The sequence below is a fragment of the Hemiscyllium ocellatum genome, chromosome 23, assembly GCF_020745735.1.
Source record: "Hemiscyllium ocellatum isolate sHemOce1 chromosome 23, sHemOce1.pat.X.cur, whole genome shotgun sequence".
In the NCBI taxonomy this organism is placed as follows: domain Eukaryota; kingdom Metazoa; phylum Chordata; class Chondrichthyes; order Orectolobiformes; family Hemiscylliidae; genus Hemiscyllium; species Hemiscyllium ocellatum.
Genome location: NC_083423.1, coordinates 40,456,800 through 40,484,601, shown reverse-complemented (window position 1 = coordinate 40,484,601; position 27,802 = coordinate 40,456,800). Strand labels below are relative to the sequence as shown.

Below are 27,802 nucleotides of genomic sequence, written 5' to 3'. Positions count from 1 at the left end.
AATATGCACATTTTCAAAACCAATGCTATAATACAGTATTTGGACAAACTTCAACAACTCTTTAAATGTCAGATATACAGTTTAAAAAATACTTTTTACGGTATGCAGTGAAATTACAAACATACTTTATATAAGAATGACATTACAATGTTTTTCACTCAAAATACACACAGGAAGTTCCCACTGTCGGCCTCTCTCCACCCTTTGCACCTCTGTTTCAAATAAATGAACTGCATTTGACAAACCATCAGGAATAAGTCCAATGAATGACTCAGTCAGATGAGCACACATCACTGTTAAGGTAATTATTCAGATTCATTATAAAACAGTTTATAATTACAGCATCATTTCATAAGAAACACCTTTTCTCTATTCAAAGTGTCAGTAGTGCAATCTGCAGCATCTTTTTTCAAAAACAACTCAATGTCTCTAATTTACATAGCTTTTACTTTCAGATATCAAATTTCTCTTCACAGATGCAATGCCCACTTTCATCATAATCATCTTTGGTCACAACCAAGTCCATGAAATCTGAACTTTCAGACAGCAGTTTTCCACCTTCCCAAGAATATGTGATAGGGCTGCAAGAAAGAACAACCACTTTGTGTTACTGCTTCATTAAACTTGGAAATGATATCATAGAAATCACATGACTTTCATAAGAGACTCATTTTCAGAGCAAAATTTCTAAGCCTGGCAAAGTACAACTCTATTCAGTAAGAAAGGTATGAAAATTGCATATTTCATTAAGGGAGAATTGCCAGTTCAAGAACTGAACTAATTCTACTGCTAGAAATGCACTGTATTTTGCCCCAAAATGGTACCAAGTATTTTTAAGGGAAAAAGCTTATATGGACTGTAGGAAGCGAGATCACTTACAGGTGCCCTTATTTCCTCATTGGGATTTCCTAATGACCCTTTTCTTTTACTCCAGTACACTCACTTGCTGGAGGGAGGGAGAGTTCTTCAAGGAGTCATGAATAAAACCCTGCATTCTTTTCACTGATAGTGCCTGGACGCAGGTACATATGATAGCCAGCAGTGTCATTAGAGTGAAACAACAAGGAAGCATCATAAAAGAGAAGGGTAGGTAGCATGAAGGGGTATTTGAACACAAAAATCAGGCAAACAACCAAGTGTGCACTGCATTCATTTTGAAAATGTAAAGTTGTCAGCTAATTTCTAAGACGATCATTCATCATCCCAGCAGATATTTCTGCTAATGACCTTTTATACAATGATCCCTATCATTGTTGTATACAAACACTTGCAAATATACTTGTGATAACACAGAATAAATACAGCCTTGAAATCCCCTTCAGGTATTTGTGTTAGCATGTATTATAGAATTTGAATGTGGGTTTTATTGTTTTGTTTTATGTAAGAATCATTCCAATCTCCCTGTAAAACATTATGACTATGAGGTAATAACCCCACTTCTGTGATAATTCACAGTTAATTACCCAAAAATAAAGCATAGGACAATTTAAAATATTCACAGGAGACATTTTACAATGTTGACGAGCTACTAACTGATTGTTTAAAAACTACTTAAAATTAGGAAAAATGTGAAAGTTATAAATGAGCCTAACAGGATCCTATACTGGGGCTATATTCCAGCTTAACAGAGTGGTTTCAGCAGATACTGTGGGAAGACAAAGTCAAGTAGCCCTTCCATAACTGACGCACACAATGCATGGTATAAGGGGAAAACAAATGAGCATAAAATGTTCACAGAAGGCAGTCTACACACTCAAACAATGCTTTTAAAATAAAATACTCATGGTATATCGACGACAAAACTTACTTCTCAGGTAGCAGAACAGATACATCATAATCACACGGAGTAAGAGATCGAACGTCAGCATAAACACGATCTCGGAATCCCGGTAAGAGGGTATTGCCACCAGTCAGAATGATATTCTTATAAAAATGTGGGTGCATTTCTGCTTTGAGAAAAAACAGGTTTGATTTTTCTTAAAAATAAGATATGAACATGATGAAAGGAAATCATAGATACCTAAATACTGAATACAAATTATAATAATGCAGTTGGATGAGCACATCAAAAAAAAATTAAAATCTGTTTGCAAATTTCACCACAGCCTTGTAACTCAGATCCCTACACTCCTTCAATTATGGCCTCCTAAGCATCCTTAATTTTTACCGCTTCACCATTGTGAGATCCTGCGCCCTGGAACGCCCTCCCTAAGCATCTCAGTTTCTCTATTCTCTAAGACGTTCTCAAAATCTACCTCTTTGCCCAAATCCTATCCTAATCGCTTCTTAAGCAGCTCAGTGTCAAATTTTGAATGATAGTACTCCTGTGAAGTGCCTAAGGGCATTAAGCTGTTAAAAGGTATTATCTAAACCCCGGTGGCTTTCACTGCTGCCTGAATGCAGATCAGAACTCAGACAATATATATGCAAAATGTGAGATGAAACATGGTTTTCATTCCTGAAGCTACTCACCTTCAGGTAAACTTTGCACTGAATGAACTATTGCTTCTGGTATTCCCATCTCCTGAATACCAATGTCAGAAGGATGAAAGAGAATTTCAGGAACAGCAAATCTCTCATTAGTTAGACGCAGAATCTGTTCACTTGTCTTGTATTTTCCACTGAAAACCATTTCTTCCAGAGGCTAAATGAGAAAAAAAATTAAGAAACTAATATAATTAAAAATTCATTTTAAAGAAAGCAACAGCAACGTCACCTGTTTGGAAATCCTAAGATTATTACAGGCTATTTGTCAACAGCTAAATAGAAATATGAATAAGTTCAGCAACTGAGCATGAGCACTTTTCTGCAGTTAAAAAGCATGTTATTCAAATAATTTGAATTAAGTAATGCAGCTAACGGAGATTGAAGATAGCAAGTGTTAGAGGAAGCAATGCAAGAAAACAAGCGAGAGAATGGGAAGTAAAGAATCAGTCAAAACAAGAACAGTTAACAGCATGAGCTGGATGTGAAATATGAAGCAGCACAAGAAGTGTCTTCACCATCATGGAGGGAACGGATATGCTTTAGTCTTCTGCATCCTGGATCCATTATCAACATCCTGAGATTTACCACTGACCACTGAACTGAACTAGGAATGCGTGACTGGGGCTTTAAGATCAGACCAGACGCAATGAATCCTGCAACAAGTAACTCATCTCCTGACTCCTCAAAGCCTATCTACAAGTGCGATAGAATGCTTACCCCTGACTTACCTGAATGAGTGCAGCTCCAACATTTAAGAAACCTGACACCATCCAGGACAAAACAGTTCGTTTGGTAAGCATTACATCCATAAACAGTCACTCCCACCACCAGCAATGCTCAGTAGCAGCTGTGTGCACCACCTATAAGATGCACACAGGAATTCCCCAATGCTCCCTGGACAGCACCATTCAAATCCACAACCATCATCTGGGACAAGGGCAGCAGATATATTGATAAATCACCAACTGCAATTTAATGTAACTCCAAGTGGAACTTCACATTTAGAAAGAAAATCTTCCATCAGCATATAAGAATATGTACAGAAAGCACTGCAAGTTGCTGGACCTTCGGTTTCCAGTTGTGGAGTTTGAGGAGGGGCGAGAGTCACTGCAATGCTTTCGGGAATCCAAAAGTTTTTTTAAACATACATCCCATGAGGTGGTTACCACACTACCATAAAAGCTCCAGGAAGAGAGAGAATTGCAAACAGGCAGACAGGGTAGGAGGTTCAGGAATCTAATGCAGGGCAGAGTAAGAACCAAAGCCTTAATACACCAGAAGACAACTGCAAATGAGAGGAAGGAAACGTAAAAGAGTAGAGATGCCACAGTCAAAGGAATTTGATAGTAGCTATGTGTAAAGATGAATAGATATTATTAAAGTAAACCTCAAAGTATTATGTGCATGTACAATACAAGACATATAGTAGCTCTTCACAGAAATGAATTCAATTCTGGCACTAAGTTACTAATTGGGGGGCAATCCTAAAAGATATTGGGAAATTTGGAAATTTACAAATTGCCACACAGTTGTGTTAGACCCAGCTGCATCATTTGGTAGGTTAATGTCAAAGCAAACTAGACACTGGTCTATAAAAAAAGGGGAAAATAAAAATGAAAAAGGAGTCCCTACTTCTGAGTTGCATGCATATTTCCAAGCAGTTAACTCAGAACAGAGGCAAGAGGATGAGTTATGTTTATCAGAAGCTCCAGGTTGCAGTGGTACATGAATTGGAATAGGAACATTGATTAAACTTTGCCTTGAAAAATCAAACATGCTTTATTTATTTTGAATTTTCTAGATCAGAAATCTTGCTTCGCATCTAAAATTTCAAACATTTAACAAACTATATATTAAAGCAACCTTCTCAACTTCAGGCAATAGAAATGCCCATTTGGAGTTGTAAAAGTAATGGTAATCAGAGCAGATGGTCTATCTCTCGACTCAATCCAAAACAGGACTTTGCAGCTGTAGGGAGGATGTGTAAGCAAAGGCTTAAAGGAAACCCAGTACTTAACATAATAATATCCTGATTGATGATGGGCAAATTGCACAGTGGCTTTGTATTTGATTACCAGTCTGCACTGCATCCTGGAGAAGTTGCCCAGAGCATAATCATAAAAGATTATCTTACATCAAACAGTTTAACTTTGCACCCCCAAAAAACTGATTTGCCGGTGAACAATATTCCAGGTCTATTACGTAACCATGGAAGCAATGTGCATTTACAAGCCTCAAAAGATCAAATTGCAATGCTTAGCTCAAGAATTTCCCATATCAAAGAAGGTTTCAAACACATTACACCGTTCTCTTACTAACAGCAAACAGTACTGGCAAATGTTTGATTTTCAGTGTAGATGAAGGTTTCCCACGAGTTACAAATCGATCCACTGCTTTTTTTGATATATTTTATTGACCTGGACAACATACAGCACACAACTTCAAATTTGCAGTTGACATGAAACATTGAAATACTGAGAGCTGTGAGAAGGATAATGATCAATGCCATGAGGCCACAGACCCAGGAATAGGTGGTCATGCGGCATATGTAAAGCGATATATTTTAGTAGGAATAACAAGGAAAAGGAATACAAAATAAATGGCAACAGTTATGGAATAGACGGACTCAAGAGTACGCAGGCAGACATTTGAACGTGACAGGGCAGGATGAGCAACTGGTTCACAAAATGACTATGAACATTTATAAAAGTGTGGTTGAACCCTCAATCCAAACACTATTTTAGGAAGGACATGAACAATTTAGAGAGAGGGTGCAGAATAGTTTACAAAATTATTTCAGAGAATGAGAAGCTTCAGTTATGGGGCAGATTGAACATGTTTGCATTGAACATGTTCAGTTTTTTTGAAGTGTTCAAAATCATGGGGAATTTAGGCAAAGTAGATAGGGAAATGTTCCCAAGAGCTAGAGAATATCAATCTAAACGGAAGTGGAAAAAGAACCATTTGCAACATATGGATCTGGAATGCAATATGAGTGTGTGTGAAGCAGACAGATTAATCACGTGAAAGAGTGCATCTTTCAAGAAGTGGCAAATACCATTGGATTTTCGTGATCAGACAAAGCTCCATATTTCTCTCTGGCACCTCTTCTCCCAGCTCTTTCAGAAATGAGGAATGAACCCAAAATGCAACTTCTCAGTGCAGGATAATTGGGGGAAGTCAAACCACACCCTTTCCCTTTTTTGATGACAATTGAGATTGCTTTCTGTTAATTTTAATGTCCCAAATTCTACTATTATTCACTTTCCAGCGAGTGGCTATACTTTGCTGAATGTGAACTCCTATCCAATCGTCAACCCATGGTACAATGATCATCCCCACTTTGACTCATCACACCAGCCAATCCCCACACCCTGACAGTAATAATTCCACAGTAATCAGTCCCACCTTGAACACCGTCCATAACTATGAAACTTCATAATGCCACCAACAACAATAATCATCACACCTCAACTCCCCAACAGTAACTACTCCAACTCAAACCCCTTTACACACAGCATCCAACCCCTCACCCTACCTGACACTATTCTCCTCCCTCCCTGACTCTATGGTACTGGCTGGGGAGAGGGTGCATACTGCCTGTAGTTTGGGTGGCTTCTGAGCAATTCTGCAAGTTTTAAACTCACACTAATTTACTTAAAGTTACACTGTTCAGCCAGCTTTAGAGCATTGATGAAAATCCCAATTCTGTATGGTTCTCACCAATCATGGGCTAGTCTAGGCAAAGTAAACTGATCAGATATTTAACTTCCATGGTTGTGCACATGTTGGGTTTTCCTTAAGGCTCCAAGTTGCATCCATATTGCAAGTTGAATTGGAAGCCTCTTCCTGAATTGCAAGATCTAGGCAATGGTTTTTAAAAAGGAATTGAATAAAGATTAACAGCAGAAGTACAAGTTTCTCTGAACCATGGACTACGGTGAGAGGAGTAGGGAGAGAAACATTCTTAAATCTTTCCTGAGATGTTGACATCACCAACATGATCAGTATTTGTTGCCTATCGCTAATGGTCCTTCAACTGAGTGGCAGAGGGCAGCCAACTCATAACAATGGGTCTGGACTGACCAAGTCAGACCAAGTAAACATCGCAGAGAGAAATTTAAAACTTAAAAAAAATAAATTTAAGAATCTGAGAAACTTTAAATACTAGATTCCAAGCATCATAGGTGAGGTTTATACTTGATAGAAAACATGATTTTGAACACTTAAAAAAAAAACTGAACATGTTCAATGCAAACATGTTCAATCTACCCCATAACTGAAGCTTCTCATTCTCTGAAACAATATGGATTGCTGATAAAACATTTGGAATTTAACCCTCACTAATTGAGAGGTGAGCCTAAAGTACAAGAACAAGATATTACAAACACTTTCAAGAAGGTTGCACCAATGGCAGACAAACATTATTCAGATGTCAAAAGGGTTTGATTGCTCGAGACCCAACAGTGCTGCAAGTCAGCTATTCATATAAGCTCTGTCAATCTGCAGTGTGACCTGACAAGATTCTGGTTCACCATGTCATTATTCCTGTGTTGTGGTATTTTTGTGTCAATGTGAACAAACCATATAGGACAAAAAGTGACTTTCCAAATAAAGTCTGCAACACAAAACCAAAGTAATCAGAAAAATGATGAAGTTTTTAATGTTTACATTAATAAAAGACTGCTGCGATATAGCAATATCCTTATGTCACTGAGATACATGCAACTGTAAAAATCACAAACATGCACAAAGTTAGACAAAACTGATTTCTCTGAGGCTTTCATTTGAAATTATTCGAATAGGGAACTGTACACACAAAACTTTGCATGTATTTGCACACTTTGAGTACTGCTGTCTCCAGGACTCCAATCTAAACACTGATGTGCTAATTAGTTTATATTTTAAATTTGACAGATTATATTACATTTCCTAGCTTCCCTGCAGTAGCACTGGATGAACAGTGGCAGTTAGTGAATAATTCAGGTGAACAGTGGAACTGTGTTGTGACGGAAATGAGTTGAGATGAAATGTCAAAGTTCCATCTCTGTGCACTGATAGTTAAAGAATGACTTATTCAGATGACTTACCTTACAGAACCCCTTCTTGATTGTGCTGAAGTCTGGAAGCACATAATCTCTCATAACAGTGTTTGCTTTACCTTTTAGCCTAGATAAAATTTTAAAATTCCAATTATTCTTCTAATGCATTTAATAAAATATTTTCATCTGATTCTATGAATGACATAAGGAATGTATTCACTTTTCTAATTAGGGTACCAATATCTCCGTGTTAAGAACTTGCACAGGTTTCTCTGCATGGGAGACTGTCTACAAATCATCAAACTCAAGTAACTAACACTTTTTGCCAACTACAGTTTCACCCAGTTGACCTACTTACAGTAATTTACGAATAATGACCTCTCACTTTCTAAACATACATCACATTCTTCTTCATCAAATAACCACAGCAATCCAAAACTTTGAATAATTAGCATTCCGCCTGTTCCTTTTAATGGTGAAGGCAAACTTTTAAATTGTTTGCCTCTAATGTATTTTCAAAAAGTTTATCTCCACCACTCTACCTCTGTTGTAGATGCGGAGGTACTAGTGTTGGACAGGGATGGACAAAGTCAAACTCATTTCATCTGATGAAGAGGCTATGCTCCAAAAGTTTGAAATATCAAATAAACCTGTTGGACTATAACCTGGTGAGATGTGACTTCTGCTCATATAGATGTTTAATGAAGACACTCCCACTTCTCCACCAGAAGGGGATGACTCTGCATCATAGAACAAGGCTTCAACATCAGTTAGAGGCATTCCTGAAGAATTGATCATATGGCATTTGCAAATGTTAATGCATTTAAGTTGCTTGGTACCCAGCAGCTGAGTATTTTTTTTGCTTGTGGTTTTGTGCCAACAGTTGGTCTGCGCCAATTTCTCATTAGACAGTTCTAATGAGAACCCTGAGGTGAAGTTAAGATCAATTATGAAGATGAAAAGCTGTAGAACTGACTAATATTTTGGCTTAACTCAGATCCAGCGCATTTACTTACTGTGCTATTTCCATGTCTTTGTAGAAGTCTTGGGAAACATAACACACATCCTCCTTCACTTGGTTAATAACATGCGTCTCATCCATCACATGCAACTGTCTAAAGAGACAGATCTCAATCAACACATTTTCGTGTTTGCACAGCTGATTGACCCCATTTGAATTAAATAGAAATAGGCATAGATCATCAAAATAACAATCAAATATTCTTGGGACTGAATACCAATCCAAATTATTAATTTAGCATATTGATAAGTTGTTTGATACAATGTGCTAAATCACTAGAGTATCTGATATCACATATTTGATGATAATTGTTAGATAGTAGAAACAGATGTCCTATTAAAATGTCAAGTTATATTTACCACCTTTTAATGTCATGATCCCCAAATAGACCATCACTTTAAAAAAATGACACTGAAATCCTCAGTTATTGAAGAAACCGCACAAGTTCTCATATTTTACATCTTTTACTGTAAGAAACGAAAAGCAGCATTGAATAAATAGTACTTACTAGGCAATAAATACTCTACAAAAATAACTCCAAATTAACATTTAAAACAAAAAAAAATCTTCCTGCAGTCATATCTTACTTTGTCCCTCAAGGAGACACTCCCTTCCTCATAGATCTGGTCTGAACCTTTTTTCAACTACGGTGGCACAGTGGTTAGCACTGCTGCCTCACAGCGCCAGGGACCTGGGTTCAATTCCCGCCTCAGGCGACTGACTGTGTGGAGTTTGCACATTCTCCCCGTGTCTGCGTGGGTTTCCTCCGGGTGCTCCGGTTTCCTCCCACAGTCCAAAGATGTGCGGGTCAGGTGAATTGGCCATGCTAAATTGCCAGTAGTGTAAGGTAAGGGGTATGGGTGGGTTGCGCTTCGGCGGGTCGGTGTGGACTTGTTGGGCCGAAGGGCCTGTTTCCACACTGTAAGTAATCTAATTTTCCTTTTCTAGCCAGATAATTTCTAATCCTCAAACTGACTTGCATGTTGTGGTTAGCCTGTAGATCCCTTCCTTTAGTCAAAGATATGTGAAGTTTGCAACTTCGATCTCTTCAATAGGAACATTTTTGTGTCAAGAACCAAAGAGACTTGCCACCCCTAGTCCTCTCTGCTCTCTTTTGGACTGAACCTGTCTGTGAATTTCAGTGATACTTGTTAGAAAGCTACCTTGCAACCTGATTCATAATGACCATGGACTCTTCCACTCAAACTCCATCTCTAAGACATAAATCCCTTGGACTTTTATCCAGGTAGAAATGGCTATCATTTAAATTTGCAACAGAATTCTTGAAATTAATTAAGCAGTTAAAAGTATCATTATTTATAAAATTAAACTTTCCTAGCAACTCCCTGGGACTTGGAGATCCATAATCAATTCACAGCAGCATAGCTGTTCCTGGTTCCTGCTTTCCAAGTGTGAATATCTTGCACTTTCTTCAAAGCAAAACAACCTTGGTCTCCAACAACAACCAGCCACACAGGTTCTATTTACTCCATTTTACCCTAAATCCCAAAAATATGGTAATCATAAAAAACCTCAACTTTTTAACAATAATCTTCCTGTTGGCAAAGCTTAATATCCTTCTATCATTTTCTTTCCCCATCAGAATTTTTTAGTCTACATTTATAATTTGTTTTATCTGAACTCTAACTACAGACTCTGATCTAGGTTCCTACAAATTGTTAAATTGATTAAAGTGGTGTTATAGTAATGTCACTAGTATTCAGAGGCGTTTAAGCCATGGGTTCTAACTCCGTCATAGCAACTGGTTTAATTTAAATTAATAAAGCTAGTCCCTGTAACTGTGCTCATGAACCATTGGTTTTCATAAATCCCACTACTCAGTTCTATTACAAATCATTCTGTGGTCTGGTCGACATATGATCCATATCCTCAGCATGTGGCGGACTCTCAATTGCTATCTGTATCTTTCCAGCAAGCCATTCAGTTCAACAGCAATTAGAAATGGACAAAATTACTGCCATTGCCAGTAAAGCCGATATCCCATCAAAAAAAGTCAAACAAATCAGTTCAAAGGAAACTGGGCTGGACGTCAAGTAACCCTCAAAAAATGTTTTCATGCAGCCATAACTGCAACTTCAAGGTTGTTTTTAATTGCATATTTCAAAATAGCATAGTTACATTTGCAATTTGACTGATCTGTCATTGTGTATTTTACTACATTCAGTAAGTTCATGAAGTTCTCAACCACTGCCAAAAGCCTAAGCTTCAGCTTGTCCAGGCTGATGACACTGAACTGAGTTAGAGAGACATAGAGTCATAGAGATGTACAGCACGGAAACAGAACCTTCGGTCCAACCCGTCCATGCCGACCAGATATCCCGACCCAATCCAGTCCCACCTGCCACCACCCGGCCCATATCCCTCCAAACCCTTCCTATTCATATATCCATCCAAATGCCTCTTAAATGTTGCAATTGTACCAGCCTCCACCACATCCTCTGGCAGCTCATTCCATACATGTACGACCCTCAGTGTGAAAACGTCGCCCCTTATGTCTCTTTTATACCTTTCCCCTCTCACCCTAAATCTAGTTCTGGACTGCTCCACCCCAGGAAAAAGACTTTGTCTATTTATCTTATCCATGCCTCTGGATACTAGTGACATTACTATAACACCACTTTAATCAACTTGACAATTTGTACGAACCTAGATCAGATTCTGTAGTTAGAGTTCAGATAAAACAAAGCATCTTTTTGTAAATCATAATTTTGTAAATCTCTATAAGGTCACCCCTCAGCTTTCGACACTCCAGAGAAAATAGCCCCAAACTGTTCAGCCTCTTCTTCTCATTCAAATCCTCCAACCCTGGCAACATCCTTGTACATCTTTTCTGAGCCCTTTAGGAAGGAGACCAGAATTGCACACAATATTCCAACAGTAGCCTAACCAATGTCCTGTACAGCCGCAACATGACATCCCAACTCCTGTACTCAATACTCTGACCAATAAAGGAAAGCATACCAAACGCCTTCTTCACTATCCTATCTACCTGCGACTCCACTTTCAAGCAGCAATGAACCAGCATTCCAAGGTCTTTTTGTTCAGCAACACTCCCTAGGAACTTACCATTAAGTATATAAGCTCTGATCTGATTTGCTTTCCCAAAATGCAGCACCTCGCATCTATCTGAATTAAACTCCACCTGCTACTTCTCAGCCCACTGGCCCATCTGGTCAAACTCCTGTTGTAATTTGAGGTAACCTTATTCGCTGTCCACAACACTTCCAATTTTGGCGTCATCTGCAAACTTACTAACTGTACCTCTTATGCTCGCATCCAAATCATTTATGTAAATGACAAAACGTAGAGGACCTAGCACCAATCCTTGTGGTACTACACTGATCACAGGCCTCCAGTCTGAAAAACAACCCTCCACCGTACCTCTGTTTTCTATCTTTGAGCCAGTTCTGTATCCAAATGGCTAGCTCTCCCTTTATTCCATGAGATCTAATCTTGCTAATCAGTCTCCCATAGGGAACTTTGTCGAATGCCTTACTGAAGTCCATATAGATCACATCTACCGCTATGCCCTCATCAACCCTCTGTTACTTCTTCAAAAAATTCAATCAAGTTTGGGGGTCATGATTTCCCACACTCAAAGCCACGTTGACGATCCCTAATCAGTACTTGCCTTTCCAAATACATGTGCATCCTGTCCCTCAGGATTCCCTCCAACAACTTGCCCACCACTAATGTCAGGCTCACTGGTCTATAGTTCCCTGGCTTGTCCTTATCACCCTTAAACAGTGGCACCACGTTAGCCAACCTCCAATCTTCTGGCACCTCACCTGTGACTATTGATGATAGAAATATCTCAGCAAGAGGCCCAGCAATCACTTCTCTAGCTTCCCACAGAGTTCCAGGTTACACCAGATCATGTCCTGGGGATTTATGCATCTTTATGCATTTCAAGACATCCAGCACTTCCTCCTCTGTAATATGGACATTTTGCAAGATGTCACCATCTATTTTGCTACTTTCTATATCTTCCATATCCTTTTCCACAGTAAATACTGATGCAAAATGCTCATTTAGTATCTCTGCCATTTTCTGCAGCTCCACACAAAGGCCGCGTTGCTGATCTTTGAGAGGCCCTATTCTCTCCCGAGTTACCCTTTTGTCCTTAATGTATTTGTAAAAACCCTTTGGATTCTCTTTAACTCTATTTGCCAAAGCTATCTCATGTACCCTTTTCGCCCTCCTGATTTCTCTCTTAAGTATACTCCTACTGCCTTTATACTCTTCTAAGGATTCACTCGATCTATCCTGTCTGTACCTGACATATGCTTCTTCCTTCTTTTTCTTAACCAAACCCTCAATTTCTTTAGTCACCCAGCATTCCCTATACCTACCAGCCTTTCCTTTCACCCTAATAGGAATATACTTTCTCTGGATTCTTGTTATCTTATTTCTGAAGGCATCCCATTCTCCAGCCGTCTCTTTGCCTGTGAATATCTGCCCCCAATCAGCTTTTGAAAGTTCTTGCCTAATACCGTCAAAATTGGCCTTTCTCCAATTTAGAACTTCAACTTTTAGATCTGGTCTATCCGTTTCCATCACTATTTTAAATCTAATAGAATTATGGTTGCTGGACCCAAAGTGCTCCCCCACGGACAGCTCAGTCACCTACCCGAGTAGGTACATCCACACACTGAATCAGAAAACATTCTTGCATGTACTTAAATTTCTCTCCATCTAAACCCTTAACGTTATGGCAGTCCCAGTCTATGTTTGGATAGTTAGAATCCTCTACCATAACCACTTTATTATTCTTACAGATAATGGAGATCTGCTTACAAATTTGTTTTTCAATTTCCCTCTAACTATTAGGGGGTGTATAATACAATCACAATATGGTGATCATTCCTTTCTTATTTCTCAGTTCCTCCCAAATAACTTCCTGGATGTATTTCCAGGAATGTCCTCCCTCAGTACAGTTGCAATGCTATCCCTTATCAAAAATGCCACTCCCCCTCCTGTCTTTCTATCTTTCAGTTGCATTTGCATCTTGGAACATTAAGCCACCAGTCCTCCCCATCCATGATCGAACTGCCTGAGAATGGTGCTTTAGAAACATGCAACTGGTGGTCAGTTTATTATAAATTAGTCTGGAAATGAAGTTAATGGACAAATTTCAAAATCTTTATTTGGATAAAACCCATCTTACTTTAAAAAAGAGACTCAAAATGATTCTCGGGTTCTTCCTTGTCAGTACCTTAAGAATAAGGGACATCTTATGCTGCCAGAACTCAAGGACCCTCCTTCCAGTTCTGTCAAATATCAAGGATGCCAAAAGGTACAGCCATGCTCAGTGCAAATACCAACATGCCAGCACTTTCGCTCTTCTGCACTGTTAAATACTAGATACCCAACTGTAATTCACACATACCATAAACCATCATTATGTGTTTTAAAAACAGAATGGATAAAAATGAAGTTCATAGAGAAATGTTAACTGAATATGAATACTAGAAAAAAAATTGTCTTCATGCTGTAAATATTTATTATATAACAGAAAATCTTCTGACCAATAAACACCACAGGAGATGTACTACCACAGTTTAAGAATCTTCTCTTTCTGCATTCTTCCTGTTTGGGGTTAGAAAGGTCTATGGTGTGGCTGGAACAAAACCAGATTTATCTCATTGCAGTTACATCCATTTGCCAGTAATAGCACTAAAGGAGCTGGGTTTTGTCATCTGTTCCCTGTCTGTACACAGAAATTCCTTTGCTACAGCTAACGCTACTTCATAAAGAAGCATTGCATTAAATATACAGAATTAATTACTTCATAGAGACTTACTTACATTCAGATGCTTTAAAAATCCACCATCTCTCCAGTCACCAGATCTTCACTCTGCTTATTGTCGTACAGATTAAAAGCTGACTACCAAGGTTCTTTTAAACTCTTTTAGATATGGGCTTGCAGGTTGAGTTGGAACTCAGTGTGCAGGAACCTCAAGAGATAGCAGCTAGGAGGCAGAAGGGACTTCCGAGCTCCAGACATTAAGTGACACCAAGTCTACGGTCAACAGTTCTGCATCAAATATTTTGAGAGGCACAGCCGATAGCTTGATTTAGAGGCAGCACCCCTACCATTTAAGAGTCAGGAGTAAATTTAATTACAAGAGTTGCAACAACATAATAAAGAAAATGACATTTATTTGATCTTCTATTATGCTGCTGCATTGTTTTTAAGGAGAGAAATGTTATATCATTTCATACACAATGTACTATTTCACTGCTATGCCACAATAGTATGTTCTCCAGGACTCTTCAAGGTTGCGTGGTTTACATGGCTTAAACAAATCTACCCTGTGGTCAATTTGTTGGCCTATATATCCAGAGGTCTACTATGAGAAAGCTGGTAGCCTTACACATCTGCTACAGGATATGCGGGAAAGCACTTGACCATGGAGTCGGGGGGGAGCTGTCATTTGTTAAGAATAATTAAGGACATCTGTTCTTAATGTCAATGGATCGGTGTAAATAAGGTGATTACATTTTTTCACTTGTGGAATGTGTGGCAGTACTTCCTTCTCACCTTGGGGACTGGAAGCTGCACATATTTCACAGTTAGATGTTCAATAACTGAATTTTTGGTTTATATTGAAAACTCTTAACAAACACAATCAATAGGAAGTAACAGAACACTCCTGATACATTTTCTTGTGTACCACTGAGTAGATTTAAATTTATGAAGCTCATCTTGCCTGTTCTGGAGTGTGAATGTCTCAGTAACGTTACAAGCTAGGAAAACACAAAGGTTGAAACTGACATAGTAAGAATGTTGGAAAGAGAGAGAGAGAGAGAGAGAGAGAAAACATTCTTCTGCAAATTACATTATTGACGTAATGGTTGAGGGGGAGATACAGGACAAAAGCTGGTAGAAAGGTTAACTCATTGTGGTCTGATTTGAGTGTACACTTGCTTGTCATGGATTGAACGTTTGTGTGCTGTTTTCTGGAGCTCAAGATCTGGGAATGTTATGAATTTAATTTGCATTTTGGGAATCTAAGATGATTTTAAAAGAAAAAGCCATTTGTAGGACAATGATACTGGGTATGTGAGCTGAGCGAGGTTACGTCATGACCTTTACCACATAATTTAGACTAGTCTCTCGATATGATGTACTGTTAAAAGGGAAGCTTATCTAGCTAAAGCCAATTGGCCATTTGGCCTGGCTTGATCAGGGTTCCCACTCTGATGTGCAAGTCACTTAATTAGTCAAGTGTACTCAGACCTGTCAATGGGTTTCTCTTCCTCTGCAAATTTTTGCCATTTTATTGCTGCTTATCTGATTAAGGGCATCTGGTGTTTTTGTAATTTTAATACCAATTTCTGTATAAAGACGGCTTGTTTACAGCAATAAAGGGAGTAGTCGGAGAGAGCTCTTAGGGGTAAAAGCTGGTGCCGTTAACTCTGCTAATGGTTTTAGAACCTTAGCTCAAGCCTGGCTTGTAGGTATCTATGTTATAGTGTAACATTGGTGCCATTAGTAAATAAAAAAGGTAATAACTTAAACTAAACTGTCAGGAATAGCTTTATATTCCAGATTGCCACAGAGTACAATCTCCACGACGAACCAAGAGAGGCTTACAGGTCGAGTCCATTAGGGATTCCCTGAGCCGTCTTGAATAGGTACTTTAACAACTGGAGGCAAATTATTTTGATGTACACTACAAATCACTGGTGCTTCTCCAAAACAAGAAAAACCATTAAAGGTTAACTTTCTCTTACCTGAAATGTAATGCAACTGTTAAAATAAAAATTAACTTGCAAACTATTCTAAGGTCACAAAGTCTAACTGTGAAATAAACACCATCTCTGGTAAATTAGAATGCAATTGGCTTTAGTAAGGATACATTATAGATTGCATTAAGCACATTCAGATTTCAGTTTCAAGTTAACAAAAGAATAGTTTTACCTTCGGAGAATATTTGGGATTTTCAGTTCAAAAGAGCAGTTTGGTGCTGACAGTGGGGCAGTTTATTAGGGTTGCAGAATCTCCAGGTTGTGAGAACTTGTTCAAGTGTCTTGGCTGTCAGAACTGAAAATAAACATTTCTCAGAACTGAAAGAGAGAAAGTGAGGACTGCAGTTGCTGAAGGTCGGAGTCGATAGTGTGCTGGAAAAGTACAGCCAGTCAGGCAGCATCCAAGTAGCAGGACAGTCGACATTTCAAACATTAGCTCTTCATCAGGAATTTCTGAACAGCTTGTGCTCGAAACGTTGACTCTTCTGCTCTTCGGATGCTGCCTGACCGGCTGTGCTTTGCCAGCACCACACTTTTCGAATCAGAATTGAAAGGAGGTTCATGCCATCAGAACTGTAAAGAAGTCTTAAAGCTGCTTCAACAGGCCAAGGAAGAAAACTGGAACGAGTCAGTTACGTAATAAGCTAAGAGTTATGATGGAAGAGATACTTTGCTGCAGTTGAGTATCTACAAAGGACTTTTTTGGGAAACAGGTGAAACAATGTCATGTGAATGTATTCAGGAAGTAACCACTTGCAACAAGAAAACCTTTGATCTATCAAGATAACTTTCCTTCTGGGATACTTGTCCAGAATTTCCATGAGCTGGGAACAAAAACCAGACCTTGGTGAAAAAGCAAATGTAATCACGAGAAGGAATTAAAATTAATGAGGATGCAGCATTGAAAGGATTATCTATCTATACTTAAAAGGTGACAAGGCACAGCCATCAATTAAGAACCAAGGGTACCGAGGAAAGAGAGAACAAAATTGCAAAGGCACTTGCAATAAGTTTTTCTGACTTCCTCAGACTCTGATAGTTTCAGAGTACTGCAGAAAGCCCTTTATTCAAAAAAGACATGTGAATCAACTGAAAAACTAGAGATCAATCCGTTTAAATTCAATGGTTGGAAAACATCGAAAAACAATAATTTGGGACAAAACAAACAGTTTCAAGAGTGCACATCAGTTAATTAATAAATCAGTGTTGGATCACCTCAGGAAGTCCATGCTATCTCCAGTTTAACTAACTTGCTAGAGATTTTTGATAAGATGACTGAAGGTTGATCAGTATATGGTGTGTTTGAATGAGCAGGGTTCCCCAGGGGTTTGCAAGAAATAGCAACGGTGAGATACTTGTTTTGACAGTGGTTGCAGACATGCACACAATATTAGGCAAGAGCTTTCGAAAGCTGATTGGGGGCAGGTGTTTGCAGGTAAAGGGATGGCTAGAAAATGGGATGCCTTCAGAAATGAGACAACAAGAGTCCACAGACCATATATTCCTGTTAGGGTGAAAGGAAAAGCTGAGAGGTACAGGGAATGCTGGACGACTGAAGAAATTGAGGCTTTCGTTCAGAAAAGGAAGGAAGCATATGTCAGGTATAGACAAGGTAGATTGAGTGGATCCTTAGAAGAGTATAAAGGCAGTAGGAATATACTTAAGAGGGAAATCAAGAGGGCAAAAAGGGGACATGAGATAGCTTTGGCAAACAGAGTTAAGGAGAATCCAAAGGGTTTTTACAAATACATTAAGGACAAAAAGGGTAACTCGGGAGAGAATAGGGTCCTTCAAAGATCAGCAAGGCAGCCTGTGTGTGGAGCTGCAGGAGATGGGGGAGATACTAAATGAGTATTTTGTATCAGTGTTTGCTGTAGAAAAGGGCATGGAAGATACAGAACATGGAGAAATAGATGGTGACATCTTGAAAAATGCCCATATTACAGAAGAGGAAGTGCGGGGTGTCTTGAAACGCATAAAAGTGGTTAAATCCCCAGGACCTGATCAGGTGTACCCTAGAACTTTGTGGGAAGCTAGAGAAGTGATTGCTGCACCCCTTGCTGAGATATTTGTATCAATGATGGCCACAGGTGAGGTGCCGGAAGACTGGAGGTTGGCTAATGTGGTGCCACTGTTTGAGAAGTGTGGCAAGGACAAACCAGCGAACTATAGACTGGTAAGCCTGACCTCGGTGGTGGGCAAGTTGTTGGAGGGAATCCTGAAGGACAGGATGTACATGTATTTGGAAAGGCAAGGACTGATTCTGGATAGTCAACATGACTTTGTGCGTGGGAAATCATGTCTCACAAACTTGATTGAGTTTTTTGAAAAAGTAACAAAGAGAATTGATGAGGGCAAAGCAGTAGATGTGATCTATATGGACTTCAGTAAAGCATACGACAAGGTTCCCCATGGGAGACTGGTTAGCAAGATTAGATCACATGGAATACAAGGAGAACTAGCCATTTGGACACAGAACTGGCTCAAAGGTATGAGACAGAGGGTGGTGGTGGAGGGTTGTTTTTCAGACTTGAGGTCTGTGACCAGTGGAGTGCCACAAGGATCGGATGTGAACAAATAGTTAGTAAGTTTGCAGATGTCACCAAAATTGGAGGTATAGTTGACAGCTAAGAAGGTTACCTCAGATTACAACAGGATCTTGATCAGATTGGCCAATGGGCTGAGAAGTGGCAGATAGAGTTTAATTTAGATAAGTGTGAGGTGCTGCATTTTGGGAAAGCAAACCTTAGCAAGACAAATACACTTAACCGTAAGGTCCTAGGGTGTGCTGCTGAACAAAGAGACCTTGGAGTGGAGGTTCATAGCTCCTTGAAAGTGGAGTCGCAGGTAGATAGGATAGTGAAGGTGGCTTTTGGTATGCTTTTGTTTATTGGTCAAAGTATTGAGTACAGGAGTTGGGAGGTCATGTTGCGGCTGTTCAGGACATTGTTTACCCATCGTTGGAATATTGTGTGCAATTCTGGTCTCCTTCCTATCAGAAAGATGTTGTGAAACTTGAAAGGGTTCAGAAAAGAATTACAAGGATATTGACAGGGTTGTAGGATTTGAGCTATAGGGAGAGGTTGAATTGGGTGGGGCTGGTTTCCCTGGAGCGTCGAGGCTGAGGGGTGATCTTATTGAGGTTTATAAAATCATTAGGGGCATGAATAGGATAAATAAACAAATTATCTTCCCTGGGCATGGGAATCCAGAACTAGAGGGCATAAGTTTAGGATGAGAGGGGAAAGATATAAAAAAAAGACCTAAAGGGGCAACTTTCTCATGCAGAGGGTGGTACGTGTATGGAATGAGCTGCCAGAGGATGTGGTAGAGGCTGGTACGATTGCAATGTTTAAAAGGCATCTGGATGGGTATATGAATAGGAAGGGTTTGGAAGTATATGGGCCGGGTGCTGGCAGGTGGGAATAGATTGGGTTGGGATATCTGGTCGGCATGGACGTGTTGGACCGAAGGTTTTGTTTCCATGCTATGATGGCTTGAATGGCCTCCCACCGTGCTGTAACAATGAAAGAGTGATAGAGACATAAAACACAGAAACAGACCCTTCAGTCCAATTTGTTCACACCGGCCAAATATCCCAATGTGACTGAATCCCATTTGCGAGCATTTGGTCCATATTCCTTTAAACCCTTCTTTTCATTTTTATCCAGATGCCTTTTCAATGCTGTAATTGTGCCCACTTCCACCACTTCCTCAGGCAGTTCAGTACACCCTCTGCATGAAAACGTTGCCCCTCAGATCTTTTTTAAAAATCATTCCCCTCTCACCTTAAACCTATGTCCTCTAGTTTAGATTCCATGTGATTCTTCATAGGCTATGCCTCAGACTCAAGGATGAATTGCTTCCACTCTACAGCAATGAGGACTTTTGAGATGTCAAATACATCCAGTGTGAGATCTGCAGACCTGGCCATATATGGGGAAGGTATGGTGTGTCACATGTCAAGGACTCCCATAGCTCATTAGGAAAGTTGGATTGTTTCCAGGTTGCATTGAGAATATCCCTGCAGTGTTTCTGCTGTTTTCCTGGGGGTTTTCTGCTATGATAGAGTTCAAAGCTACTCTCTCATTTCCAACCATATTGACAATGAAGGACACAAAGTCATCTGGGACGATATAACCATCTTAGCACAGTCTAAACAGAGACATGCGAGAGAATTCCTTGAAGCATGACACTCCAACTGGAACTCAATCAGTAAACACATTGAACTGGACCCCATATACAAAGTGCTCAGAATTAGAAGCAGAAATACCAAAAAACAGACACATACAAATACCAGGCCGGACAGGCCACCAATACCATACTGAAGACGCACGGACGATGTCACCTAGTGAGGTGACAAAACGTCTGCAGAAAACCACACCAACTTGGCAAACGAATCTATGACCTCATCTACAACCCAAGCTGCAAATCTTTTCAAAAGCTCTATTTTCCTTCTTTACTAGATATCTCTGCAATACTATGCTCCTGAGGCACAATATTTGGTTTTATTCATAACATGACCATAATATGGCTCCAGTACTTGCTACCAGCCAAAAATTTGATTCTTGAGCCTGATTTTATTGGAAATTTATACAAAAATTACCTTTGTAAATATTTAAACATATTTTAGAACATAGAACATAATTCATTACATTTAGAATATATTACAAAAAAATAGATCCCAATTTGTTGGGATATTTTGATCCATCAAAATATCTTACCCCAGAAATGTGCTAAACACACTGCATGGACCACGTTTTGAAGCAAGTGTTTAAAATTCAATTTGCCAAACATGGAACTTGATATCAAAAACTCAAAGGTTTTTTTTTTAAACAAGCAAATTATTTCATAACTAACTGAAGACTTTTGTGTTTCATCCAAAAATAGTATCCTGGAGTTTTCTTTTCAGTTTTGGTTTGATACATCCAGTTGAAGGGGTGCAGGGCTTACAAAGAACATGACTTGACACATTTCAAGAACATCTAGCATTGCAGTTAATCACAACCCCTTTGGAATACTGCATACCTCTATGCCTTTCTGGATAACCTACACATGCTAAGCTCCCAACTGCAGTCTGATAATGCAACACAAACCATTCACGTTTAAATCTTCTCAAAATGAAAACTCAACCCAAGTCTCTTCTGTGGATCACTTCCCAGTAGCCAGCTTTAGCAAAGCAACTAGTGAAAACCAATAGGTGCAAACTGTCTCTCACACTATTAGCTATTGATGTGGAATGGCACATTGAATCACCCTCTTAATCATCAGCTTTTACCTCAGTTGCAAGTGAGAAAAGACCTAACAAAGACCTCAAAAGAAGATAGAACAAATTTCAATGCGTGGCCAAACTGCACACAGAGGCATTCACGTGAAAGAGCAATTGGGCAATTTATGGGCATGCTAAGTCGGTACACGAGGGAGAAAGGAATAGAATAATATGCCATTAGGATCAATGGAAGATGAATGACAAGTGCCTTCTCTACGGACTAAAGAACTTTAATACTAGTAAAGACATGTTGGACAAAATTGCCTGTTCTGTGCGTCAGATTCTTCAGAACAAAGCACCTTACAAACCAAGCTTTGGTTTAGAAAGAGGACCAGGCATGACTAAACTAAGTAACTGTGCCAAGAATAGGATTAGTGCATCAGGTTTCACATCACCATTATAGGTGAGACTATTTGTAAACTGAAGGTATGCAAAATTTAACTTGCCGCCTTTCTAATACAATGGAAGGCGGGACATTTTAAGTAATTAGTTTAATTTCTTATTGAATCAGATGCTTGACATTTTCAATTACTTATATACTCATTATTATTCCTTTTTAAGATTAGCAAAAATCTTCCAGCACAGCATTACCCATTAAGTCTCTATTCAAACAGCCATAATAAACCTTTCACAACTTAGCTTGGTACGCTATGAATAACTAAAAAGCAAATTTCCATTAAAACATTCCCATTCCCCAGAAAACAAACTAAAGCAGACTTCTATAAATTTGGTTAGCAAATTAGTATAATACTTAAGACTTCACAAAATTAAATTTGAAAAAAAGTGTTTTGGAGATAAGTTTAATATGCTATTAGTTTTGAGGTATTTTGTAAGGAAGCAATCCTTTGCTCACAATTCATCCTGCTCCAATCTTTCTGGTGACTATCAACCGAAACAATTTCTAACACAAAATCAGAGAGAGAACACCCTATTCAGTACACACTTACTCACTATCACCTCTTTTTAAAGCTAATAACTCTGAAAGCCATACCTGTAGGATATTATTTCCTTGAGATGGTTAGAAAGTAGTTTCCCTCCTACATTAATCCTAGGGAGAAAATAATACAATTAAGTTATTTTTTTGTTTTCCATTGGCAGTAATATATCCAACATAACCACATTCAGTCATTTCACTACAAATGCTCAGGAGCAACAGTGTGTACAATCTACAAGACATTGTAGAAATTCACTGAACATTCAGAGGGACAATGTTGGAATTCAACTAACCAAATATTACCAACATTCTGACCTAGCTATTCCCCATCAAATTCAGCAAGTCCTACCGTATAGTGCTAGGGCTTGCTAGGTAGATTAGAAACAAACAAAAAAAAAAGAAATTGCAGCCACAATTGACAAAGGTTAATGGCACCATAAAGCAAGAATATCTCGAAGTAGTAGCCCATGAAAATGCAAATACTCTCTTGCAATACATTTATATGCTTAGTAGAAATAGCACCAGTAATGACAATGCAAAATTTTCCCCTTTCAACATGTCTATTGATCCTCAAGTTCCATCAATAAGCCAAAATGGCAGGTCAATCACAAATATCGCTGATTGACATGCTGGATTATAGTCTGTATAAATGATGGCCTTTGTTTCAATCTCTCAGTAGTCCAAGAAAATAATTTTGAAGTCACCATAATCCCAGTGGACCCACTCACCTCTCTCTTCCCGCTCCTGAGAAGATACACAATAGTTACTTGCTATATTTCTGTGCATTTTTTAAATACCTGAGAAACCAATTAATATGGAAAAAAAATTATGCAACAACCTTCAGCATTGACTTTACTGAAGTGAACACAATTTAAAGTTTTAGCAATGTCATTCAGCAGCACAAATATAAATATAGATTTACTATTCTGATTTACCTGCAAATACCTTCATTCATCTTTTTTCCTTGACAGTAAGGAACAATGTGTGTGAAAGAGTAACCACTATCCACCACAAGGCAGCACAGTTCAGATTTATTTTCTTCAAAATACTTGTAAGCACTGAGTGACCCAGCTGAAAAATACATTCAAAATATCAAAATCATATTACTAGTTTTAAAATTGTATCAAATAATCTATTACTGAGACTAACTGACCCTGTCAGAGAAACAAAAGCAAGTATAAATGGTCACCATTTGTCCTGTAGACTGCTTGAAATTGGTATTCTTCAAATAAAATTTCATTCATTGATTCTTGAATGGAGTTAAAATTGAAATACGGTTCAGTGATGATTATATTGGTTTCAGGAAAGTCCACCTGCAAAGAAATTTTAAAATATTTAAATATGACCTGACAAATCTCTATTAGTTGTTTAAATCATGTGAAGAACAGTCTCTGAAATTAGCTCTGATTTACATGTTTGAAAACCTGTCAAGAATGGGAGAGAGAAAAAACACGATTGTAACACAATGGTTGTTACAGTAAAAATTAATGCAGTCACCTTACTGAGTCAACAGATGTCAAGAGAGCAATAGAAGAACTAGGTATCGGATTAGCTGTAGACTAACACCGGACTAACATGGACACAGCTGTAGAAATCAGTTTTATAAATTTGGTTCTCTATTGTGAAAATAAATGTGTTGTAAGCATACAATTAGAAATTCAAAGATACATACAACTAACTTGAAAAAGAAATCTCCCTAAGATCGCATCCCACTTCCCAGGAGACTTCACTGATATTTAGAAGTTACATTTATGTATCCCCTTCACAACTGCAGGATACCAGTTACATACTTTTGAAGTTTAGTCAATTTCTGATCAAAGTAAAATGTCTGTATTGCTCTTAACGAACAATAATAGTTGGACTGTGCTTCAAGAATATAGAGATGCATGACATGTTAAGGGGTGAATAAAATAAAAGCAAATGGAGTCACAGAGATGTACAGCAGGGAAACAGACCCTTTGGGACCGACAAGCCTGTTTCCATACTGTAGGGATTCTATGATACTCTATGATACTAACCTAATCTAGGATTCTTCAATATTAAATAACGGCAATATTAAAATTACTTTCCTCAATCTTTATCAGTGAAAAATACAGGTGATCAGGGACTTGAGATGAGAAATGAGATCCAGGGGCAGTTTGCATGGAGTGTTCTAAGAGGCAGGGTGGTGACTACAGACTTGAGGAGGAGGAAGATAACACAATATTTGAGAAGAATACAGTGTACAATATCAGTGCATGGCACATCATCCTTCCTCATTGCTATTAGCTTCTCTGCAACATTTTATAATTGTTTTTCATTAATTCAAATCATCCCTTTCCTACTATTCCTATCTTGCTAAGTTTCTCTAGCGATAAAACTCTGCAAGAATTTTATAATTCTCTAACATTGGTCTCTTGTACATCCTTCACCTCACCACTAATTACCATACCATCAGCCATAACTCTCCAGCACTCTATTTAAATCTATGTGCCTTTCCACTTTTACAACTTCCTTTTAACCTACCATTGACCAAGTTTTAAGTCCCTGAATATTAATGTTTCTTTTGGATTGGTGACAAGTTTTGTCTGACTCAGGGTCCTGTGAAACACATTGGGAAATTTTCCTACGTTAAAAGCATTACATTAAGGCAGACTATCGTTGCTGTTGCATATCTTTGAGGATCTGAAGGAATACAAAGATTCTTGTACATGACAGATTAGCAACTCTTTATTAAATAAGACAGCCGAATGTGGTCAAGCAAGCGACTTTTACATTTCAAAGATGGAATCTCAGATGCCACCAGGGCACTCACTGCTATTGACTGTTACTTGGAAATCATAGTGTGGAAGAATCAAAAGTTAGGTTCACAAAGTAAGACTCACCACAATATGCAAATCATGACCGAGCACCTACCTTGTACATTTCTTTGCCAAACAGGTGATCCCATACTTGCCTCTGTACATCCCAATTCACCAAGTAGCCCTTAAAGTGGGAAATCATAAGATAATACAATGTAAACTGTGCATGCAGTGATGAAAAAAAACAGCATTTCTGGACAATGAAGTCAGAAGTTGCCTTTTCATACTCCAAGGTTTTACACAACCCAATATGGACAATAAAATAGTTGAGGCAGTAATTTTATCCAGATCAAAGAGAGAAAAAAGAAAGTGAAGTACGTAAACATTGTGTAATGATTATATATTTTATCAATGACAGCCGAAAGGAAGACCTCCTGGCTTATTAACAACATACCAGCTCTCTGCAGGAACAACTTAGCTCGTTCCATTTTTCTTCTCTTTGCACAAAATCATAGAATCCCTACAATGCTGATAGATGTCATTCAGCGAATGAGTCGGCACAGACCCTCCAAAGAAAATACCACTAAGACTCAGCAAATACCTGCAAACCCACATTTACCTTGGCTAATTTATGTACCTTGAAAAGGAGTTGCTGGTTAAAGCACAGCAGGTTAGGCAGCATCCAAGGAATAGGAAATTCGACGTTTTGGGCATAAGCCCTTCATCAGCCCTTCAATTTATGTAGCTTGCACATCCCTTGACACTAAGGACAATTTGGCATCGTCAATCCACATAACCCACACATGGGAGGAAACCAGAGCACCCAAAAACCCATACAGACATGGGGAGAAGGTGCAAACTCCACACAGACACTCCCAAGAAGGACACGAGGAGGTTTGACAGAGTATGAATTGAATAAGATGAAGGGCCTGTTCTGCATACATTCAACATGATAAATAAGTCATCAACAGCTGGCTTTTGTTGATTCAGGTTTACTCTGTCTGAAAAAAGGGCCTTGGCACATTGACTGACAATGCTTCAATCTGATCAGTGTTTTTGGCAGTTTAAATCAGTGGTGGTTTCTGATTCCCATCCACTCTCAGGACCAGGGGAAGAGGTAAGGTCCCAGGTTTACCTGAGACAGAGTAGAAATTAAACCTACTATGTGTTTAGCAATATCCTGAGCTACACAACTCATTATCTAAATCCCATTTTTGATAGAGCATTAGGCATTTGAAAATTAAAATGTAAAGTTCGGACTGTTGTAAGTGAACCTTGCCTTTCAGAAGACTCAGCTTTAAGGACTTCACATACTGTGTGCATACAATGTTAAAGTTCTGCCTACCAGTTAGTCTGTTGTGTTTGAAAGTTGCACACAAAAAAAATTGGTTTGCTGCAATGTCTGCTTTTTAACCTATGACATTTTTCTTGTTTTAAATATACTAACTCAGAGTTAATCAATCCCTGATGAGAATGTGAAGGTTAGACTGTTATCACTACCTTGAAATAGATTACATTTACATGCTTAAATTCTGATGTTGCATTACCACATTCCCAATAACCAGAGGAATGTTACTCTGCCCAGTTACCAGTACTAAATCTCCACCTGAGTCCAGTAAAGTTTTCCATCTCTGGAAAAGCTAACTCAATCACTGCAATTACCTGTAGCACTCTCCACCCCTTCCCAGGTTCGTCCTCATTCAGGCACACAGGAACACAATGCTGCAGCAAGGCTTACTGCAATCTTACACATTAACAACCCCACCTTAAGCCAGGCACCCACCTTCTGGAAGGGAAGGATGTAATACAGGCCAGAGGGATCCTTGATCTCATCGATCTGGTTGGAGGTGAAGGTTTTGAGACGTGCAGTCCTGGACCGGAACTGGCAGTTGGGCAAAACACTGCAGGAGGAAAAGGGAGGTGTGATCAGAATGTGTTGGGGCCTTTCAGCACAGGAGACTCCTGGACCTGGAGTCCGTGTTCCCTCCCCATCCGCTACCCACTCACCTCCAAAACCCAGCCCTCCAACACTCATCCCATCTGTATCTTCACTGTCATCCTCACCATCATGGCGAAAGTGAGCAGTCAAGATTAGAGTGACGCTGGAAAAGCACAGCAGGTCAGGCAGCATCTGAGGGGCAGGAAAACCCTTCATCAGGAATACTTACCATCATCCCCACTCATACCCCCAAACCCACCCTCAGTCACCCTTAGCTCATCTTCACTCCCATCCCCACTCTTACTCTCACCCACGTGACTCTCACCATCATCCCCAGCATCTTCCAAGTCTCATCCACACCCACCCTCCTCCCTGTCACCCCTACCTCACCCTGACCACTGTCCCCACTCATTCCCATTCTTACTCTCACCCTCACCCATCCTATCCTCTCTCCACCACCGCTCTCACCTCACTCGCTTGTCACTGAAGCCGATCTTCGCTGTACTCGCGCCATTGTCCAGCACCAACGTCTCCATGACCGGCCCCTCTGCTCA

The 27,802-nt window shown here is 39.2% G+C and overlaps 1 protein-coding gene across 1 annotated transcript; it reads right to left on the bottom strand.

Annotated features, from left to right (window-relative positions):
- actr6 (actin related protein 6) lies at positions 1-27,802 on the bottom strand. The gene is made up of 11 exons (XM_060843188.1): positions 27,717-27,802; positions 27,093-27,210; positions 25,425-25,493; positions 23,719-23,842; positions 23,465-23,600; positions 22,587-22,643; positions 8,546-8,644; positions 7,578-7,656; positions 2,473-2,644; positions 1,808-1,946; positions 1-581 (listed from the first exon to the last, which is right to left on the bottom strand). Exons 1-11 carry the CDS (start codon positions 27,782-27,784, stop codon positions 452-454), a joined length of 1,191 nt encoding a protein of 396 aa, XP_060699171.1. The 5' UTR covers positions 27,785-27,802; the 3' UTR covers positions 1-451.

Bases quoted from the DNA above. Each gene is read 5' to 3' on its own strand.
- actr6 (XM_060843188.1), bottom strand. From the start codon at position 27,784: ATGGAGACGTTGGTGCTGGACAATGGCGCGAGTACAGCGAAGATCGGC. The intron at 25,494-27,092 runs GTGGGTGCCTGG...TCCCACTTTAAG, and splicing joins ACATCCTTCCCTTCCAGAAG to GGCTACTTGGTGAATTGGGA. The intron at 23,601-23,718 runs GTGACCATTTAT...TGTATTTTTCAG, and splicing joins AGCAGTCTACAGGACAAATG to CTGGGTCACTCAGTGCTTAC.